At 45.1% G+C, this 20,978-nt stretch overlaps 1 protein-coding gene across 4 annotated transcripts in view; it reads left to right on the top strand.

The window, feature by feature from the left end:
* The first annotated feature begins 1,678 nt into the window (after window positions 1-1,678).
* Window positions 1,679-20,978, top strand: part of ints10 (integrator complex subunit 10) — a 93,798-nt gene continuing 74,498 nt past the window's right edge. For all 4 annotated transcript variants that reach the window (XM_072495653.1, XM_072495651.1, XM_072495652.1 and 1 more), the window contains exons 1-3: window positions 1,679-1,841; window positions 6,394-6,461; window positions 6,999-7,102. In XM_072495653.1, coding sequence (XP_072351754.1) covers window positions 1,713-1,841; window positions 6,394-6,461; window positions 6,999-7,102 — 301 coding nt within the window. In that variant the 5' untranslated portion in view covers window positions 1,679-1,712. The remainder of the gene's footprint in view (window positions 1,842-6,393; window positions 6,462-6,998; window positions 7,103-20,978) is intronic.

Raw genomic sequence — 20,978 nt, 5'->3', positions numbered from 1 at the left:
TCCACTCTCTCCGCCAGGCCCACGAGCTCGTCGTCGTTCTCACTCACTTTTTCCTGGATCTCCTGGATCTTCACCTCTTGGGCTTTCTGCGTTGCTACAAGCCTTTCAATCATTGCCAGTATAGGCACCACCATCTCCTTACGCAGCTCCTCGAAGCAGCACTTGATGAACTCTTTCATCTCCTCTCTGTCCGCGGGCACCGCCATTTTTCTTTTTTCTTCTTTCTTCTCCAGCTGCTCCAGGGCCGCTTTTTTCGCCGTTTCGCTGCGGGTCCGATCCATGCAGGTTTGTAGGGGACCTTTCTCCTTCCTTCCCCACGGGTTTTTTTTTAAAGTGCCGTTGGGGCTCCGTTAGCGGGCCCAAAAGTCCGTTTTCGCGGGAGCTGCCGAATCGCGCAGCTTAGCTCCGCATCGCCGCAACCTGGAAGTCTTTTGGTGCGCTCTTAACCTGCACAATTCAGTAGAACGCAGGCAGCATGCCATCTTGTCTAACCCCCACGCAGAAGACTGGGCTCTAATGGGAAGGGACATTGCCAAGGCTGTGGTCCTTGGTAGGGCTGAAGTCAATGTGGATGAAGTTATCCGCTTACCTAGACCTTCTCAACCCACTTCTACCTCATCCACATTCTCTTCTAACACAGAAGCGTCTTAGGGTGGAAGATTGCAGCTCTTACTTTCTCTTCCCCGCTCACCATAATCTTCTCCCTTTTTCCCTTCAGATACCCAAGCATTGCAATCTGCCCAGGCAGTGGAGGAAGAGCCAGAAGAGGGTGAAGATCGATGAAGACATAGTGTGCAATTTCAGTCTCAACCACCTGCTCAGTTACTGATACTTTATGTAGCTTGGAAAAGGATAGTAAAATAGAAGAAATATACCAACATCTAGACTGTAAATGCCTGATGATCTCTGCATAGTTAATGCATGTATGCCAACCCTTTTACCAATGTAGCAACTAGTGCACTGTGTCAGAATTGTGCACATTCTATGTACTATTCATGCCAATTTTGTAACTTTAAGGCGCTCATATCAGCCAAACGAACCCAATTTCACCACTGCCATCTTTTGAAGAAGGCATTAAACCGGCATCCTGGTTGCCTGCTTAGGTAGATATAAAAGATCATACTGGAAAAGCAGGGGAGTGCTCCTGGTGGCCTGGCAACATGTAGCTCTCAACCAAGACTATTAAAGTGATTAAATTAGGGCAGCACGGTGGCGCAGTGGTAGCACTGCAGTCTTATGGTGCTGAGGTCCCAGGTTCGATCCTGGCTCTGGGTCACTGTCTATGTGGAGTTTGCACATTTTCCCTGTGTTTGCGTGGGTTTTGCCCCCACAACCCAAAGATGTGCAAGGTAGGTGGATTGAACATGTTAAAATTGTCCCTTAATTGGAAAAAATGAATTGGGCACTGTAAATGTATAAAAAACACACAATTTAATTGGTAATTTATCTAATTAACTTGTTGTGGTTCCCTACATTGGGAGAGTTTAATTGGCGGTGAAAAGCTTTGGGATGGCTCGAGGTTTTGCAAGGCGCTATAGCAATGGAAGTTCAGTCGTTCACTTCCAGCAGCCTCTGCAGGGAAGGCTGCCCATTGGCCGACGGAGTGTCCAATGAGGGCTGGAGCCTCGGCGCATGCGCGCGTTCAGACCCGGTGCACGCATGTCCGGTTTAGCGCGCCTGCGCATCGGGTCTCCTTTCCAACCGGTGGAGTCATGGCGGCGCAGGTGGACTGTGAATTCCTGGTGAAGAAAGCTCGGGATTTAGTGGTGGAGGATCCGTGGGCCGCCAAAGCCTGGCTGATCACCGCCAGGACTTTGTACCCTACCGACTTCGGTATTCAGGTCGGTGTGAGCCGGAGGAAGGGGGATGAGACAGGAGGACAGTCAAGATGATGATAAAGGGGTTATTTTGGAACATGTCCTGGAGTGTTTTACGGCTTCACAGTCATTGTCAACAATAATCTTCACTGTACATCAGCTATTCCCATTTCTACATATGAGGAACTACATTTTACTGTTTTACAGTTCAGTACAGTGCATAACACTAATGAATAATGCCTATATCTCTACACTGCCCTTCTAATGACTGACGTTGAGCACATTAGTACAGCAGCAGCTCTGGAAAGCTTCACAAAAATGATCAGAAACTGTCCAATTTATATTGCGTAAAAGTCACGCATCTGCTCTATACGTTGTTTACTGTTCAACAAATGACAGACCTATACAGGGTGCATACTAATCATTGATAATTTCATAGAGTAGTGCATCACACAGCCTTTACCTTGCAACCTGCTCAGGCAATGAATGCATTGTTTATTTTAAAAGTTAATATGCATATAAGTGTAAGAATTTTCTTTACTTTAAAAAAATCTTCAGAAGGCAGCACAGTGGCGCAGTGGGTTAGCCCTGCAGCCTCACGGTGCCGAGGTCCCAGGTTCGATCCTGGCTCTGGTTCACTGTCCATGTGGAGTTTGCACATTATGCCCGTGTTTGAGTGGGTTTCGCCCCCACAACCCAAAGATCTGCAGGCTAGGTGAATTGGCCGTGCTAATTTGCCCCTTTATTGGAAGAAATGAATTGAGTACACTTAAAAAAAAAATTTAAAATAAAAAAAAATCTTCAGAAGCTTTAAAAAAAAATTTAGAGTACCCAATTCATTTTTCCAATTAAGGGGCAATTTAGCGTGGCTAATCCACCTACCCTGCATATCTTTGGGTTGTGGGGGAAAAACCCATGCAAACACGGGGAGAATATGCAAATTCCACTCAGACAGTGACCCAGGGCCGGGATTGAACCTGGGACCTCGTTGCTGTGAGGCAGCGATGCTAACCACTCTGCCACTGTGCTGCCCCCCAAATATTTCAGAATCCTTTGATTAAAATCTAGCCTTATAACTCCTTGATATTTTGTACTGTGTAATACAGTGTAGGATATACAGAGTAATTTACTACCGTGACTCCAACCACTGTGACTCGCATGAAATCCAGTATTGACTAATAGGAAAGTCTCCTTTCACTCTCTAAGGATCACAAAGAAGGTTTCGGCAGTCTCTTTTTAAAAAAAATTGGAATAAGGGGCAGTTTAGCAAGGCCGATCCACCTACCGGCACATCTTTGAGTTGTGGGGGTGAGATCCACGCAGACACTGGGAGAATGTGCAAATTCCTAGGGCGGTGCAGTGGTTAGCACTGCTGCTTCACGGCACCGAGGACCCGGGTTCGATCCCGGTCCCGGCTCACTGTCCGTGTGGTGTTTGCACATTCCATGTTTGTGTTGGACCCATCCTACAACCCAAAGATGTGTAGGGTAGGTGGATCGGCCACGTTAAATTGCCCCTTAATTGGGAAAAAAAAAAAATTGGGTCCTTTAAATTTATATATGAAAAAAGAATGCAAATTCCACACTGACAGTGACCCAGGGCTGGGATCGAACCTGGGTCCTCGTCACCATGAGTTAGCAATGCTAACCACTGCGCCACCGTGCCTTGCTAGGTTTGGGCTGTCTCAACTCAGATTTTAATAGGTATACATTGCACAATGTCCCATAATTTGGCATAAATTAGCACTAAATCTGGAATTGCAGTTAGAAAGGCAGGCTTAATGTAGGAAATTAAAATATTGGTGCAGTTGTCAATGATGAATGATCTCAGCTACGTTTTTAAGACAGCTAAGCCAATTTGGCTTGACTCGGGCACAGTTGATATGAAATGAAAATCGCTTATTGTCACAAGTAGGCTTCAAATGAAGTTACTGTGAAAAGCCCCTAGTCGCCACATTCCGGCAGCTGTTCGGGAGGCTGGTACGGGAATTGAACCCGCGCTGCTTGCCTTGTTCTGCTTTACAAGCCAGCTGATTAGCCCACTGTGCTAAACCAGCCCCGTACGATGTATTGGAAGACGGGAGACTTTTGTGCTTACCTTAATGCAAAATATTTTAAAAAAGATAAATGAGAGAGACCATGAAGAGTCTCTTCTACTTAGAAATACATTGTTGTAAATTACTTCGAAATAAATTGTTGTAAAGTCCTAAGATCTCTTTATATGGCTCAGTGTCAAACTGTTTAATAACACTCCTTTGAAGCAGTTTGTGATGTTTTATTACGGTTGTATTGCACGTTCTAAAACTGACTCTTGAACTAATTTGGTTAATATTTACATGGCTACTTGCTATCACATAGCCTTCTGTTTAGATGCATGTTGACATTAGACAGCCTGGAGAACTAAGTACAAGCAACGCAATATCAGGTCACAATCGTAGGTTCCTGGTTAAGATCTAGAAAGAGACATGGGCCTACCAGTTGCCCAGACTGGACTTTCATCTTCATCTCCGGTGTAATTTGAAAGCAAACCTGTTGTTACTTTTAAAAATCCCACAATGTCAATTGCATGGGATGTTTGAATTCAATGGCTTGACACTTAGAATCATAGAATCCCTACAGTGCAGAAGGAGGCCATTCGGCCCATTGAGTATGAACCGATCCCTCGAAAGAGCACTCTACCCATGTCCACTCTCTCGTCCACCATACCCTATCCCCGTAACCCCATAGCCTAACCTGCACATCGCTAGACACTATGGGAAAATTTAGCATTGCCAATCCAACTAACCCGCACATCTTTGGATTGTCGGAGGAAACCCATGCAGACTCAGGGAGAACGCCCAAACTGCAGACAGTCACCCGAGGCCGAAATTGAACCTGGGTCCCTGGCGCTGTGAGGCAGCAGTGCTAATCACTGTGTCTCCCTGCCGCCCTTAATTTCCTGATTCTTAACTTTCTTGATTTTATTCTTTAAGTTGATTCTAGTTAGTTAACTTGTGATTTAAGGAAATGAGAAAGAGTTCGGAAGGCCAACAGGAGAATGACTGGAAAAAATTACACCTAATCCTTCACTCAACAGATCTGAAAATATGAAACCACTTTACTTTGTTCCTCTGAAACATCCTTCAGTGACACAATGTTTACTTTGCAAGACTGGGGGCTGATTGAAGTAGCTTCTAATAACCAGTACCATTTGTGTTGTGATCAGCAAGAAATAATCCAATAGGTAGTCATGGAGAAACATGTTTCAATTTTGATAGGGCAGAAAAATAGACATAGTTGCAGGAATTTATTTATTTTGAGTAATATCATGGAAGATCACAGTTACACATTAAAATTATGAATCCTGCAATGATTTTAAGGTGGAAATTCAAATGTACATTTCACCTTGCTTTTGTAACTTGTGACATGAGGAGAACTATTTGATTAAATTGAAACTGTAATCCATTGCAGGAATTTATTTATTTTGAGTAATATCATGGAAGATCTCTGATATCTACCCTACCTCCAATTGACACAAGCTGTTCTCTGATATCTACCCTACCTCCAATTTCACTCCGTTCCTGTGTTGCCATCACAACTGATATTGTGGGAATGAAGCCACTGCACTGTGCCTTTGTACTCATTGGACCACTTAACCAAGCAGTGAATCTTTTAACCTAATAATCATATATGGTAGAGTACTGGATCCATATTTTAGTACTTAACTGAAAGTGCGCTGGTTATTGTCAAATTGCAGCTCATTTCAATCACACATTAACTGAAATATTTATGTCAGTATTATTCAAAAATTATACAAAAATATTTTAGACTAATTTACTGTTTTTTCCCCACTCCACTAATCTTTTAATTATTCTTGTTCTTAACAATAAACAGAAGTAGAAAGTAAGTTTTAATATGTTTTGCTGGCCTGGACTTGGTGATTTCAATGAGAGCAAAAGTGTTGGTGTTCGCTATCATTACTCTGTGAAACTGAGAGAAACCTCTGGCATTGACACATGCATAGCTATCCCATTAATTGCTGTCATTGATCCCTGCTGCTCCACAGCGTGTCCTGTTAAAGTCTTTGTAGATAGAAATCAATTTGAAATTACAGATTTGACTTGAGCATCCACTTTTTACATTTGTCTTGCTGTAAAAAGTTAAGTGGTTGAATGTGGTGCGACCAGGTTTCTCTCAGTTTCAGAGTAATGATACCAAACATCAACAGTTCTTAATGCTGTACTATGCCATAATTATCACTGAACAATCCCTCTGGCCTAAAAAAAAATCCAATTTTGTATTTGTGGAAGGTAGTATTTCAGCTTCTATCTTACCCAATGTATAAGTCCCAATATTTATTTCACTCATTAAAAAGGTAAAAAAAAACAATCAAACCTGCTTGTTATTTCCTGGTTTGCTGTCTGAGAATTTTTCAATATGATCGGCTGTTTAGCCTACTTTGATATTTGAAGCTCACTGTTTACTCTGTTGTTTTCCTTCTGGAGCTATAACTGAATAATGCTTTTATAAAATAATTTAAATGCTTTGGATCAGTTTAATGGATTTTTAAGTTAATAATTAATGCTTTCTGTTCATAGTATGAAATGTACATGATTGAGCGAAATGCTGAGAGAACAGCTTCAGCTGGAAGACTCCTTTATGACATGTAAGTAACACAAATAATTTACCACACAAACAGTAAAAATGCTTTGAGATGCTGCTAGACATCTCTAAAGAAAATGTAAAGAAGAAACTGCAAATGCCAGAAATCTGAATTAAAAGCAAAATGTTGGCGATGCATCTGAACAGAAAACATTTTGGATATAGACCATTCATTAGAACTTATCCGTCGGAACTTGTGTAGGCTCTGAATATGAAATAATCATTACTGCAGGAGAGTTTTCCCTTTCTAACCCCAAAAAGGAAATATTTAATATTTTCGATGTATGTACCATCAATTAATGGAATTATCACTGAGAAATCCTTTTGACCAACAAGAAAGTGATGATGATACCTCATGCACTTTTCTAATTAGAAAAACCAGCATTTGATAGTGAAAATATAATTTACCCAATTTTATTTGTGTTGATACATCTGAGCCAAGTATAGTTTACCTGATTTCAAGACTTACCTGCTTTCCAGAATAGTGAAGTATTGTCTGTAACATTACAAGTATCTCAGTGCATTTTGTTTTAAATACTAGGTTTGTAAATTTTCCTGATCAGCCAATGGTATGGAGGGAAATAAGCATTATTACAGCAGCACTGCGTAATGATGTCCAGGACAAGCAAACACAGTTTTTAAGAGGTAAAAAATTGTCTTTTTCCTGCATCATTTGTTGCTAAACTGTGGTAAACCATCTCACTGTACTACTGAGTGGGGTGCGATGGAATGGAATTCGAATTAATTTTGCCAGTGCACAGTGCTGTTTGGAGAGGGTTCAGGGATAGGAAAATACTGAATGACAGAGTTGTGAATAGAGGGAGAAATTGGAAGATGGGTTACTCCAGGCTACCTTTGTCTGCTTCTAACCGTCTGACTGAAGAAACAATGCTGCTGGAGGCCTGGGTACACATTGGGTGCAAATAATTCAAGTTGGTGCATGAATGTGTGTAAGACTTTTCTATGGCAAGTTTCTCAATTCGAACGGCTTGTTGCAATTATTGTTTCATGTTGTCTGCTACTTTATATAGAAGATAGTGAATTTCGGAATAATTTGCAATGTAGAATGCGCCCATTATCCTGTGGTGCTCTGTGTCACAAAACTGAAAGTTCTTCCAGATTGCATAGCATCTCATTCAAAACATGACAATATTGTCTCCAGTGACAAGCCATGGCAGTTTAGGAAAACATAAAAGTAGCATCCATATACAAGTTGATGGTCAGCAAATTACAGGCAATAATCTAATCCAGCAAGTCCAACTGAGTTTAGCTGCCATCATTTGTGTAGTCCTCTGATCCTTTTGATTAGATTATGCACTTGTAACTCAACATTACTAATAATTTTTTTGTACAGAGAAGACTGTTACTTTTGAAATAAATATTTATGTCTTCCTTAATGAAACATCTTCCGGAGGATGATTATGTAACGGCCCTTTTTTAAATAAATGAAAGTAGCCCATAAGTTGTCAAAGTAAAGATCAGGGTAATGGTGGCCACCATTATTTTAGTGCAAATGCCATAGCAAATTCAGCTGAGGACAGATATGTGATTGAATGCAGAAATTCAAAAGTTGCTATTAGAGATGCACTGATCCACTATTAGAAAATGGCACCGCTCGACTTCCGGGTGCGGCGATGACCAGCTAAGTCGCACGTTTCGGCAGCTCCCGGTGGAACGGACTTTTGGGCTCTTGATAGGAGCCCCAACGGCAATTTTAATGGCTAAAAACACCGTGCGGTAAACCAGAAGGGAATTCCCCCTGGACACGGATGGAAAAAGGAGAGGAAAGTGGCCGGATTGCAGCGGATCCTTTGGAACAGCGGCAAGGAAGGCATGCTAAACCAAGATGGTGTCGGAAGGTGGCAGTTTCATATGGGGCCCTGAACAACAAGAGTTCTTAAAATGCTGCGTGGAGGAGATAAAAAAGGAAATGAAGAAAGAGCTGTTGGCCCCGATACTACAGGCGATCGAAGGGCTAAAGGAGGAACAAAAGACCCAGGAGCAGGAGCTTCGGGTCGTGAAGGCGAAGGCAGCCGAGAATGAGGACGATATACAGGGCCTGGTGGTGAAGACGGAGATACAGGAGGCACATCAGAAACGATGTGTGGAGAGGTTGGAGGCACTGGAAAACAACGCAAGGAGGAACAACCTGAGGATTCTTGGTCTTCCTGAAGGTGTGGAGGGGGCGGACGTCGGGGCATATGTGAGCACGATGCTGCACTCGTTAATGGGAGCGGAGGCCCCGACGGGTCCGTTGGAGGTGGAGGGAGCGTACCGAGTTATGGCGCGAGGATCGAGAGCAGGAGAAACTCCCAGAGCCATAGTGGTGAGATTCCTCCGTTTCAAGGATAGAGAAATGGTCCTTAGATGGGCGAAGAAAACTCGGTGCAGTAAATGGGAGAACGCGGTGATCCGCGTTTATCAAGACTGGAGTGCGGAGGTGGCGAGACGGAGGGCGAGCTTTAATCGGGCCAAGGCGGTGCTTCATAAAAGGAAGATAAAATTTGGAATGCTGCAACCGGCAAGACTGTGGGTCACATATCAAGGGAGGCACCACTACTTTGAGACGGCGGATGAAGCGTGGACTTTTATTGTAGAAGAAAAACTGGAATGAATGGATTATTAAAAAGAACGTTTGGACAAAGTGGTGGGGCGAATGTGGGGGGCGAAGAGGGGTTTTATGTTCTAATCCTGCGGTATGGTAACTTTTCTCTCTCCCACAGGTGGTGATGGGGGGAGGTGGGGAGGGAGAGGAGATGGGGCGTTGGCCATGGGGGGCGGGGCCAAGGGAGAAGCGCGGGCTTGGTTCCCGCGCTATGATAATTATGGCGGGAATAGAGAAGCAGGAAGGAGGGGGCGTCGCACGGTGCGAGCCGTGGTCACGGGGGGAAGCCGAGGTCAGCCAGAGTTTGCTGACTTCTGGGAGCAACATGGGGGGAGTAATTACGCTAGCGGGGGGTCTAGCGGGGGGGATGGGAGGGGGGGATTACTGGGTTGCTGCTGCTGGGGAAAGGGGGGAGTGGGTACGGGAGAGGATGGGCGAGGGGGCACCGCCTGGGGGAGATACAGCTGCGTGGGAACTGGGTGAGAAGCTGGAAAAAGATGATGGCTAATCGGCAAGGGGGGGGGGGGTGGGAAGCCCCCCAACTCGGATGATCACGTGGAACGTGAGAGGGCTCAACGGGCCGATAAAGAGGGCACGGGTACTCGCACACCTTAAGAAACTTAAAGCAGATGTGGTTATGTTACAGGAAACGCACCTGAAACTGATAGACCAGGTTAGGCTGCGCAAAGGATGGGTGGGGCAGGTGTTCCATTCGGGGCTGGATGCGAAAAACAGGGGGGTGGCTATATTAGTGGGGAAGCGGGTAATGTTCGAGGCAAAGACTATAGTGGCGGATAACGGGGGCAGATACGTGATGGTGAGTGGCAAACTACAGGGAGAGATGGTGGTTTTGGTAAACGTGTATGCCCCGAACTGGGATGATGCCAATTTTATGAGGCGAATGCTAGGACGCATCCCGGACCTAGAGACGGGAAAGCTGATAATGGGGGGAGACTTTAACACGGTGTTGGAACCAGGGCTGGATAGGTCGAAGTCCAGGCGGCAGCAGCCAAGGTGCTTAAGGATTTTATGGAGCAGATGGGAGGTGTGGACCCGTGGAGATTCAGTAGACCTAGGAGTAAGGAGTTCTCGTTTTTCTCCTATGTCCATAAAGACTATTCGCGCATAGACTTTTTTGTGCTGGGTAGGGCATTGATCCCGAAGGTGAGGGGAACGGAATATACGGCTATAGCCATTTCGGATCATGCCCCACACTGGGTGGACTTGGAGATAGGGGAGGAAGCAGGAGGGCGCCCACCCTGGAGAATGGACATGGGACTAATGGCGGATGAGGGGGTGTGACTAAGGGTGAGGGGATGTATTGAAAAGTACTTGGAACTCAATGACAATGGGGAGGTCCAGGTGGGAGTGGTCTGGGAGGCGTTGAAGGCGGTGGTTAGGGGGGAGCTGATATCAATAAGGGCACATAAAGGGAAGCAGGAGAGTAAGGAACGGGAGCGGTTGCTGCAAGAACGTTTGAGGGTGGACAGACAATATGCGGAAGCACCGGAGGAGGGATTGTACAGGGAAAGGCAAAGGCTGCATGTGGAATTTGACTTGCTGACTACAGGCACTGCAGAGGCACAATGGAGGAAGGCGCAGGGTGTACAGTATGAATATGGGGAGAAGGCGAGCAGATTGCTGGCACACCAATTGAGGAAAAGGGGAGCAGCGAGGGAAATAGGGGGAGTGAGGGACGAGGAAGGAGAGATGGAGCGGGGAGCGGAGAGAGTGAATGAAGTGTTCAAGACATTTTATAAAAAATTATATGAAGCTCAACCCCCGGATGGGAGGGAGAGAATGATGGACTTCTTGGATCGGCTGGAAATTCCCAAGGTGAAAGAGCAGGAAAGGGTGGGACTGGGAGCACAGATCGAGGTAGAAGAAGTGGTGAAAGGAATTAGGAATATGCAGACGGGAAAGGCCCCGGGACCGGACGGATTCCCAGTTGAATTCTACAGAAAATATGTGGACTTGCTCGCCCCGGCACTGACGAGGACCTTTAACGAGGCAAAGGAAAGGGGACAACTGCCCCCGACTATGTCTGAAGCAACGATATCGCTTCTCTTAAAGAAGGAAAAGGACCCGCTACAATGCGGGTCCTACAGACCAATTTCCCTCCTAAATGTGGATGCCAAGGTCCTGGCCAAGGTAATGGCAATGAGAATAGAGGAATGTGTCCCGGGGGTGGTTCACGAGGACCAAACTGGGTTTGTGAAGGGGAGACAGCTGAACACGAATATACGGAGGCTGTTAGGGGTAATGATGATGGCCCCACCAGAGGGTGAAACGGAGATAGTAGTGGCGATGGATGCCGAGAAAGCATTTGATAGAGTGGAATGGGATTATTTGTGGGAGATTATCATCATCATAGAATTTACAGTGCAGAAGGAGGCCATTCGGCCCATCGTGTCTGCACCGGCTCTTGGAAAGAGCACCCTACCCAAGGTCAACACCGCCACCCTATCCCCATAACCTAGTAACCCCATCCAACACTAAGGGCAATTTTGGACACTAAGGGCAATTTATCATGGCCAATCCACCTAACCTGCACATCTTTGGACTGTGGGAGGAAACCGGAGCACCCGGAGGAAACCCACGCACACACGGGGAGGATGTGCAGACTCCGCACAGACAGTGACCCAAGCTGGAATCGAACCTGGGACCCTGGAGCTGTGAAGCAATTGTGCTATCCACAAGGCTACCGTGCTGCCCCTTCTCTTAAAGATACCCGGTGTTCTTCTCCTCCTTGAGGAGATTTGGTTTTGGAGAGGGGTATGTTAGATGGGTGCAGCTATTGTATAGGGCCCCAGTGGCGAGTGTGGTCACGAATGGACGGGGATCGGCATATTTTCGGCTCCATAGAGGGACAAGGCAGGGATGTCCTCTGTCCCCATTACTGTTTGCACTGGCGATTGAGCCCCTGGCGATAGCGCTGAGGGGTTCCAAGAGATGGAGGGGAGTACTTAGGGGAGGAGAAGAACACCGGGTATCTTTGTATGCGGATGATTTGCTACTATATGTGGCGGATCCGGCGGAGGGGATGCCAGAAATAATGCGGATACTTGGGGAGTTTGGGGATTTTTCAGGGTATAAATTGAACATGGGGAAGAGTGAGCTGTTTGTGGTGCATCCAGGGGAGCAGGGTAGAGAAATAGAGGACCTACCGTTGAGGAAGGTAACAAGAGACTTTCGTTACCTGGGGATCCAGATAGCTAAGAATTGGGGCACATTGCACAGGCTAAATTTAACGCGGTTGGTGGAACAGATGGAGGAAGATTTCAAGAGATGGGATATGGTAGCCCTGTCAATGGCAGGGAGGGTGCAGGCGGTTAAGATGGTGGTCCTCCCGAGATTCCTCTTTGTGTTTCAGTGCCTCCCGGTGGTGATCACGAAGGCTTTTTTTAAAAGGATAGAAAAGAGCATCATGGGTTTTGTCTGGGCCGGGAAGACTCCGAGAGTGAGGAAGGGATTCTTACAGCGTAGCAGGGATAGGGGGGGGCTGGCACTACCGAGCCTAAGTGAGTACTATTGGGCCGCTAATATTTCAATGGTGAGTAAGTGGATGGGAGAGGAGGAGGGAGCGGCGTGGAAGAGATTAGAGAGGGCGTCCTGTAGGGGGACTAGCCTGCAGGCTATGGTGACAGCCCCATTGCCGTTCTCACCGAGGAACTACACCACAAGCCCGGTGGTGGTAGCTACACTGAAGATTTGGGGACAGTGGAGACGACATAGGGGAAAGACTGGAGCATTGGGGGGGTCCCCGATAAGAAACAACCATAGGTTTGCCCCGGGGGGAATGGATGGGGGATATGGAATGTGGCAAAGAGCAGGAATAACGCAACTGAAAGATCTATTTGTGGATGGGAAGTTCGCGAGTCTGGGAGCGCTGACCGAGAAATATGGGTTGCCCCAAGGGAATGCATTCAGGTATATGCAATTGAGGGCTTTTGCGAGGCAACAGGTGAGGGAATTTCCGCAGCTCCCGACACAAGAGGTGCAGGACAGAGTGATCTCAAAGAAATGGGTGGGGGATGGTAAGGTGTCAGATATATATAGGGAAATGAGGGACGAAGGGGAGACTATGGTGGATGAACTAAAAGGGAAATGGGAAGAAGAGCTGGGGGAGGAGATCGAGGAGGGGCTGTGGGCAGATGCCCTAAGCAGGGTAAACTCGTCGTCCTCGTGTGCCAGGCTACGCCTGATTCAGTTTAAGGTATTCCACAGGGCGCATTTGACTGGAACACGGATCAGTAAATTTTTTGGGGTGGAGGATAGGTGTGCGAGGTGCTCGAGAAGCCCAGCGAATCATACCCATATGTTTTGGTCATGCCCGGCACTACAGGGGTTTTGGATGGGGGTGACAAAGGCGCTTTCAAAAGTAGTAGGAGTCCGGGTCGAACCAAGCTGGGGGTTGGCTATATTTGGGGTTGCACAAGAGCCGGGAGTGCAGGAGGCGAGAGAGGCCGATGTTTTGGCCTTTGCGTCCCTAGTAGCCCGGCGCAGGATATTGTTAATGTGGAAAGAAGCCAAGCCCCCGGGGGTGGAGACCTGGATAAATGACATGGCGGGGTTCATAAAGCTAGAGCGGATTAAGTTCGTCCTAAGGGGGTCGGCTCAAGGGTTCACCAGGCGGTGGCAACCGTTCGTCGAATATCTTGCGGATAGATAGATGGGGGGAAAAAAGAAGGCAGCAGCAGCAGCCCAGGATTTGTGGGGGGGGGGGAGGGATGGGGGTGGGTGTGCGGGGGGGGTGTAGCTTGTGACAAGGCAGTTGCCAATTAGGGCTAGTTTTCATTTTTGTTATTTAATATTTATTCATTTTTTGTTTATATAAAATAGGTCATTGTTATCTGTGTTGTTATAATGTTGTGTAAAGGATGCACAATGTACTGTGTTGGTTGACCAAAAATTCAATAAAATATTTATTTAAAAAAAAAGAAAATGGCACCGCTCTCTGAATCCCCTATCAAACAGATTGAGCAGCTTGAAGTTCCTGAATGGTGTATACGAAGTAAGCTTGCCACAGAAAGTTAAGTCAAGTCATTTCAAGCCTAAGTAATTGCATAACAATGTGATTGTGTTAACTATTGCCAGCCTGAAAATTAACTTTTGAATGCGTGGGGCCTCATTCATAATATCTTGGAATAATTACAGCAGAGGAGGCCATTAGATCTGATGTGTCTGTGCTTGCTCTCTGAAGGAGCAATTCATCTAGTGCCATACCTCTGCCTTCTAAAAATAAAATAAATAAACTAACCTTCATTGTCACAAGTAGACTTACATTAACACTGCAATGAATTTACTGTGAAAAGTCCCTAGTTGTCACATTCCGGCGCCTGTTCAGGTACACTGAGGGAGAATTCAGAATTTTCAGCTGGTAAGGGAATTGAACCCGCGCTGCTGGCCTTGTTCTGCATTACAAACCAGCTGTCTAGCCCACTGAGCTAAACCGGCCCTGCACATTTATTTTTACATAATTGTCCAATTCCCTCTTGAATGCCTCGATTGAGCCTCCCACTGCCACACTCTCAGGCAGTGGATTTCTGATTCTAACCACTCACTGCTTAAAAAAGTTTTTTCCACATGTCACTGTTGCTTCTTTTGCCAATTACCTTAAATCTGTGCCCTCTGGTTCTCGACCCTTCAGGCAAGGGGGACAGTTTCTCCCTATGTTCTGTCCAGACCCCCTCATGATTTTGAATACCTCCATTAAACCTCCTTAATTGTTTCTTCTCCAAAGAGAACATCCCCAACTTCTCTGATCTATCTACATAATTGAAGTTCCTGATTCCGGGAACCATTCGCGTGAATCTTCACTCCACCCTTTTTTTTTTCCTTCACATCCTTCCTAAAGTGTGGTACCCAGAATAATGTTAGATAGATTTTTGATTGACAAGGGGTCAAGCAGGAAAGTGGAGTTAAGGCTACAATAAGATCAGCCATGATCTTATTGAGTAGTGGAACAGGCTGGATGGGCTGAATGAGCCAATCCTCTTCCTATTTCTTATGACCTTATGAGAACTGGACACAGTACTATAGTTGAGGCCGGACCTTTATGCAGGTTTAACATAACTTTTGTTACAGGAAAGAAAGGCAAATCTGAACTCCTTTACTTTCTCGTCGTCTGCCTGGAAGCAGAGGTGTTTTAATTTTTGAAGTAGGTTATGGCATGTTTTCCTAAAACCTTCTGTTTGTAAGGTCAATTTTTAAAATGTTTCACGGTAATCTCTCTTCAGAGTTAAATCAGAAGTATAGTTAATTTATACATTCAAACCCGGGGATGGGCGCAACTTCATACATGCACACCATTGCACAATAAGAAGATAGGAAAGAGGAATTTTTACAACTATGAATAACTTAAGAAAAGGAACCACAGATTTAAATATCAGTTCACGTGATTGCCAGAGTCCAAAAAGTCAGAGACCAGTGAGGGGTCCTTCACAAAGGAGTTACAGTTCAGGTCGGTTCAGCTAGCTGAAGCAGAAGGTGCAGAATTCATTTAAGGTTGATGAGGTTGGTATACAGAGATTTGTTCTGCTCAGCAGGTAATGGCAGTAATTTTCCAGAGAAACAGGTTTTGAAGAATGTTAGACTTGATATAGGCTGTTGGTCAGTCTGAAGTTCTGCTTTGATGTTTACAGGCTGGAGGTTAAACAGCAGAATGAGCTGTGAGCCTAGAAATTACATCTTTACAAAGCTTAGGTCATGTGATGTTGCCTGATCAGTTGCAGGCTAACAAAGTTTATATGCCAAATTCCAATTCCATTGTTTACCTTGGGAGATAGATGGTGGCTATTAGCGCCTCTACAGGTATAATGAATTTTGGTGGCTCTCCCTTTGTTGTCGGTCCAGACTGGGGAGATCTGTTCCCTGGTTTCGTTGATTGTAATTGTCGCAGAGAAAAGTACAGCGATTCGACTTTAGTGTACTTTACTCTTCCACTCACGCGAAACCATAAAAAACACTTGAGGTTAAACTAGGCCTTTATTACAAGCTATAGCAGGGGCTATTGGCATTCCATGTTGGGTCACCAGAGAGCACAGATTCAAGAATGGTACAGACAGATATACTTTGAGATTCGGTTACTAGAAATGAGCATATATCACTTATTACTAGTTATCTATTTCCAATCATGAATATTGATTAAGGTTACATCATGCATAGTATATGAGAATAATTAACCGATCACATTAAAGGTCCGCATGTATAATTAAACTCTCCAATCACTACAGAAACATGTATGTTGTCGTGCAATTAGTGATATCTGTGGGCCAATATCTATCAATCCATGTTGTTTAATGGTTCCTCTCGAAGTATGGCTGCTATCCATTTCCCCTCCCTGCCGTTATCAGCAGACACCCTGGAGCCAAAGCAAATAGTAACTGTCCCACATTGTTATACAGACCTTGAGTTTTAACACCTGTGCAGTTTCTGCCTGGAAGCTGGCCCCAACTAACATTGTGTCCTTGTGGTGTCTTTTTACAAATTGGCAGCTTGTCTCTCAGCCAGAGCTGAAGATTTTAATTTCCCCAATAAATAATGGAACTAGAGTTTTTTTAAACTGGTTGCAGTATAATATCTAATATCTAAATTGTCTTGATTAATAAGGGGATCAGGGGTTGTGGGGAGAAGGCAGGAGAATGGGGATGAGGAAAATATCAACCATGATTGAATGGCGGAGTTGACTCGATGTGCTGAGTGGCTTAATTCTGCTCCTATGTCTTATGGTCTTTTGGTCTTAAAGATGTCCAAATTGCCCTCTTCAGTAATGTGTCCTCACAATGAGAGTTCTGAGATTTCCCAAGGACGAGGGTTGGGCCCTGTAACTGTTGATGAAAATTTCCAAAATCGTGAATCATATGACCTGTAGCAGCCATCTTTTGGTTTGCAAAGTCCACTTATTAAATAAGCAAAATAAAGTAAAATATGATCTAAAAAGTTTATTACCTCTTTTATGTCTTAGGGGCCTTACACTTTTCTTTTTTACTCTATGCCCCTTTTGATAAACCCCAGGATGCTGTATGCTTTATTAACCACTCTTTCAACTGTCCTGCCACCTTTTGCTTTCTTTTTGAGTGTGCATCTCTCACAGCCTATCTTTCTTTGCCTCACGTTTGTCTTTCGCTACCTGATTTGACATTTTAATTATTTTTTAAAATAAATTTAGAGTACCCAATTATTTTTTTTCCCAATTAAGGGGCAATTTAGTGTGGCCAATTCATCTAACCTGCACATCTTTGGGTTGTGGGGGTGAAGCCCATGCAGACACGGGAAGAATGTGCAAACTCCTCACAGACAGTGACCCGGGGCTGAAATCGAACCCGTGTCCTCAGTGCTGTAGGCAGTAGTGCTAACCACTGTGCCACCTATGACATTTTAATTCAACATTCTAAATTGCACTTCCTTGTTTAGCTGTTAATTTCAGAATTGTCCAATCTAGTTGAGGAGAATCAGACAGTTGCTTGTCCTGTTCACTCAGATCCCAGATGTCTTGTGAAGGATGGCTTGTAGTTTTCATCCCTCATCTCCAGCAACTTCCAGGGCAAGATATTGTTGTCATTAACAGGCAATGGCAAGTCTGTAACTCGCAGCAATGCTGTCCACTGACCTGTTATAGGGTTTTTTGTGCCAATGCCGTCCCCTTCACTTGCACTATTACAGCTTATCACAATAGGTGTCTATGTTGAGCAAATAATGCTGATCATTTGCTTTAGATGTCAGTTACAAAGGTGCCACATAAGCCGCATTTTGCAGGTTGTTTGAAGCAGTGCAAGCAGCTGTTTGTTCTTGTTAAAGTGCAATTACCTGTAATTCGGTGCTAATTCACTTTGTTTGTTATTTACAGCAGCGAAGGAGGCCATTCGGCCATTCGTGTCTGCACCGGTTCCCAAAAGATCAATCTTCCTCATCCCATTCCCCAGCCCTATCTCCGTAGCCCTCTAAATTAATCACTTTCAAATATATATCCAGTTCTCTTTTGAAACCTCCTGTGGAATCCGCCTCCACCACTCTGCCAGGCAGCGCATTCCAAACCCCAACAACTCTCGGAGTAAAGAAGTTTCTCCTCATCTCACTCCTAGCTCCCTTGCTGACCATCTTGAAATTGTGACCCCTAGTCACTGACCTACCAACTAGTGGAAACAGAATATCCTTCTTTACCCTATCAAAATTGTTCAGAATTTTAAACACCTCAATAAGGTTGCCTCTTAATCTTCTCTGTTCCAAGGAGAATAAGCCCAATTTCTCCAATCTTTCCTTATATGTAAAATTCCTCATTCCTGGTATGATTATACTAAACCCTCTCTCCAGGGCTTTAACATCCTTAAACAAGTGCCCAGACCGAACACAATACTCCCAAATGTGGTCTGACCAATGATTTGGAAAGGTGTAACATCATTTCCTTGCTTTTGTACTCAAGGATGCTATAAGCCTTCTTAACAACTGTTTCAACTTGTTTGACCACCTTCAGAGAATTGTGCACTTGAACCCCGAGGTCCGTCTGCTCCTGTATTCCCCTTAAAGTAGTGCCATTGAGCCTATATTGTCTCCCCATGTTTCTTCTCCCAAAATGCATTACCTCACATTTCTCTGCATTGAAGTTCATCTGCCAGGTGTCTGCCCATTTGGCCAACTTGTCAATGTCCCTCTGAAGTCGCCCAGCATCATCCTCACAATTCACTATTCTCCCTAGCTTAGTATCATCTACAAATTTAGAGATTTTGCCCTCAACAGCCACTTCTAAATCATTTGTACAAATCAGAAAAAAGCAAAGGTCCCAACACTGAGCCGCACCACTTTCAATTTGTCTCCAGTCTGAGAAATTCCCATCTATACCTACCCTCTATTTCCTATATCTTAGCCAACTTCTAATCCATGCTGCCAAGGACCAATCCATGCTGCCGTGGACCCGGGTCCTCAACGCCGCAGTCCCAGTGCTAACCACTGCGCCACATGCCACCCTATCAATCCCAAACATGTTCACTTTGCTAACCAACCTGCCATGTGGCACTGTATCAAATGCTTTCTGAAAGTTCAAATATACCACATCCCCGATACTACCTTCATCCACTGCCTGTGTCACCTCGTCAAAGAACTCAATTACATTTGTCAGACATGAATCAAAATCGCTTATCGTCACAAGTAGGCTTCAAATGAAGTTACTGTGAAAAGCCCCTAGTCGCCACATTCCGGCGCCTGTTCGGGGAGGCTGTTACGGGAATTGAACCGTGCTGCTGGCCTGCCTTGGTCTGCTTTCAAAGCCAGTGATTTAGCCCTGTGCTAAACAGCCCCTGCACATGACATGAACTGCCCTTGACAAAGCCATGCTGACTGTCTAGTATTAATTAATTTTTCTCTAAGTGTATATTTATCTCATCCCTTACGGATTCAAATCCCGGCCCTGGGTCACTGTCCGTGGGGAGTTTGCACATTCTTCCCGTGTCTGCATTGGTTTCATCCCCACAACCCAAAGATGTGCAGGTTAGGTGGTTTGGTCATGCTAAATTGGCCCTTAATTGGAAAAAAAAATAATTGGGTACTCTAAATTTATTTAAAAAAAAATGAAATCCCCAATTATCACAACCCTACTTGCCCTGCAGGTTTCCATAATCTGCCTACAAATGCTCTCTTCCACTATTTGGAGGTCTATAGTAAATACCAAACAAGTTCACCGCTCCCTTCCTGTTTCTCACCTCCAACCATATAGAATCTGATTCAGCAACAGCTATGATACTATCTTTGACCAAGACTGCTACACCTCCTCCCCTTTTCCACAACATGTTACTACTAAAAACCTTATAATCCGGGATGTGAAGTATCCAGTCCTGGTTGGCTTGTGTCATGATTCTGTCAATGCTATTATGCCATACTCCGCTAGAGCAATTTCTGCTTCCAGTTCCCCAAGTTTGTTCACTATACCCTGTACATTTACATACGTACAATTTAACCCTGCCCTTATCTCTTTCTTGCCATTTGGGAGTCAACCATTTCTTTGTTCATTGTCAACACTCAAGCCATCTCTCATTTCCTTTTCCCTTGCCCTCACTGGTACTTCTAAAACTAGGCCATTAGTCAACCCACCCCCCGCCATACAAGTTTAAATCCACCCCCACTACACTATTTACTCTCTCCGCCAGGAGATTGATTCCATGTTGGCTCAGATGAAGCCCATCTCTTCTAACCAGCTATCTCCTTTCCTAAAACTGATCCCAATGGCCCAAAAAATCTAAACCCTGCAACACCATCCCTCAAGCCATGCATTTACCTCCCTGATCTGCTTTTGCCTAAGTGGTGAAGCTTGTGGGACAGGTAGTATTTATTTAAAAAAAAAAATTTAGAGTACCCAATTCATTTTTTCCAATTGAGGGGCAATTTAGATGGCCAATTCACCTACCCTGCACATCTTTGGGTTGTGGGGGTGAAACCCACTCAAACATGGGGAGAATGTGCAAACTCCACACGGACAGTGACCCAGAGCCGGGATCGAACCTGGGACCTCGGCGCCGTGAGGCAGCAGGGCTAGCCCACTGCGCCACCGTGCTGCCCACAGGTAGTATTTCTGAGATTATTACTCTGGAGGTCCTACACTTCAACCTACTCCCTAACTCCTGGAACTGTCCTGCAAGACCTCAAAACTGTCCCTCCCTATGTTGTTGGTTCCCACATGAACAACAACCTCTGCTTGTTCACCCTCTCTTTCCAGAAGTTTGTCCAGCTGATCTGTTATGTCCCGAACCCTTGCACCTGGGAGGCAATAGACCATACGGACTCACGATCTCGGCTGCAAAATAGACTGTCTATCCCTTGAACTATTGAGTCACCCACCACCACCTTTCTAATCTGTCTACCAGCCTCCCTCCCTTTTCTCAGAGTAGCTTCAGGCACCATCCTTCGAGTCACCTGTGCCCGATTCAG

Source organism: Scyliorhinus torazame, chromosome 3 (genome assembly GCF_047496885.1).
Source record: "Scyliorhinus torazame isolate Kashiwa2021f chromosome 3, sScyTor2.1, whole genome shotgun sequence".
NCBI classification, from domain to species: Eukaryota; Metazoa; Chordata; class Chondrichthyes; order Carcharhiniformes; family Scyliorhinidae; genus Scyliorhinus; species Scyliorhinus torazame.
This window is presented reverse-complemented; position numbering and strand designations above follow the sequence as displayed.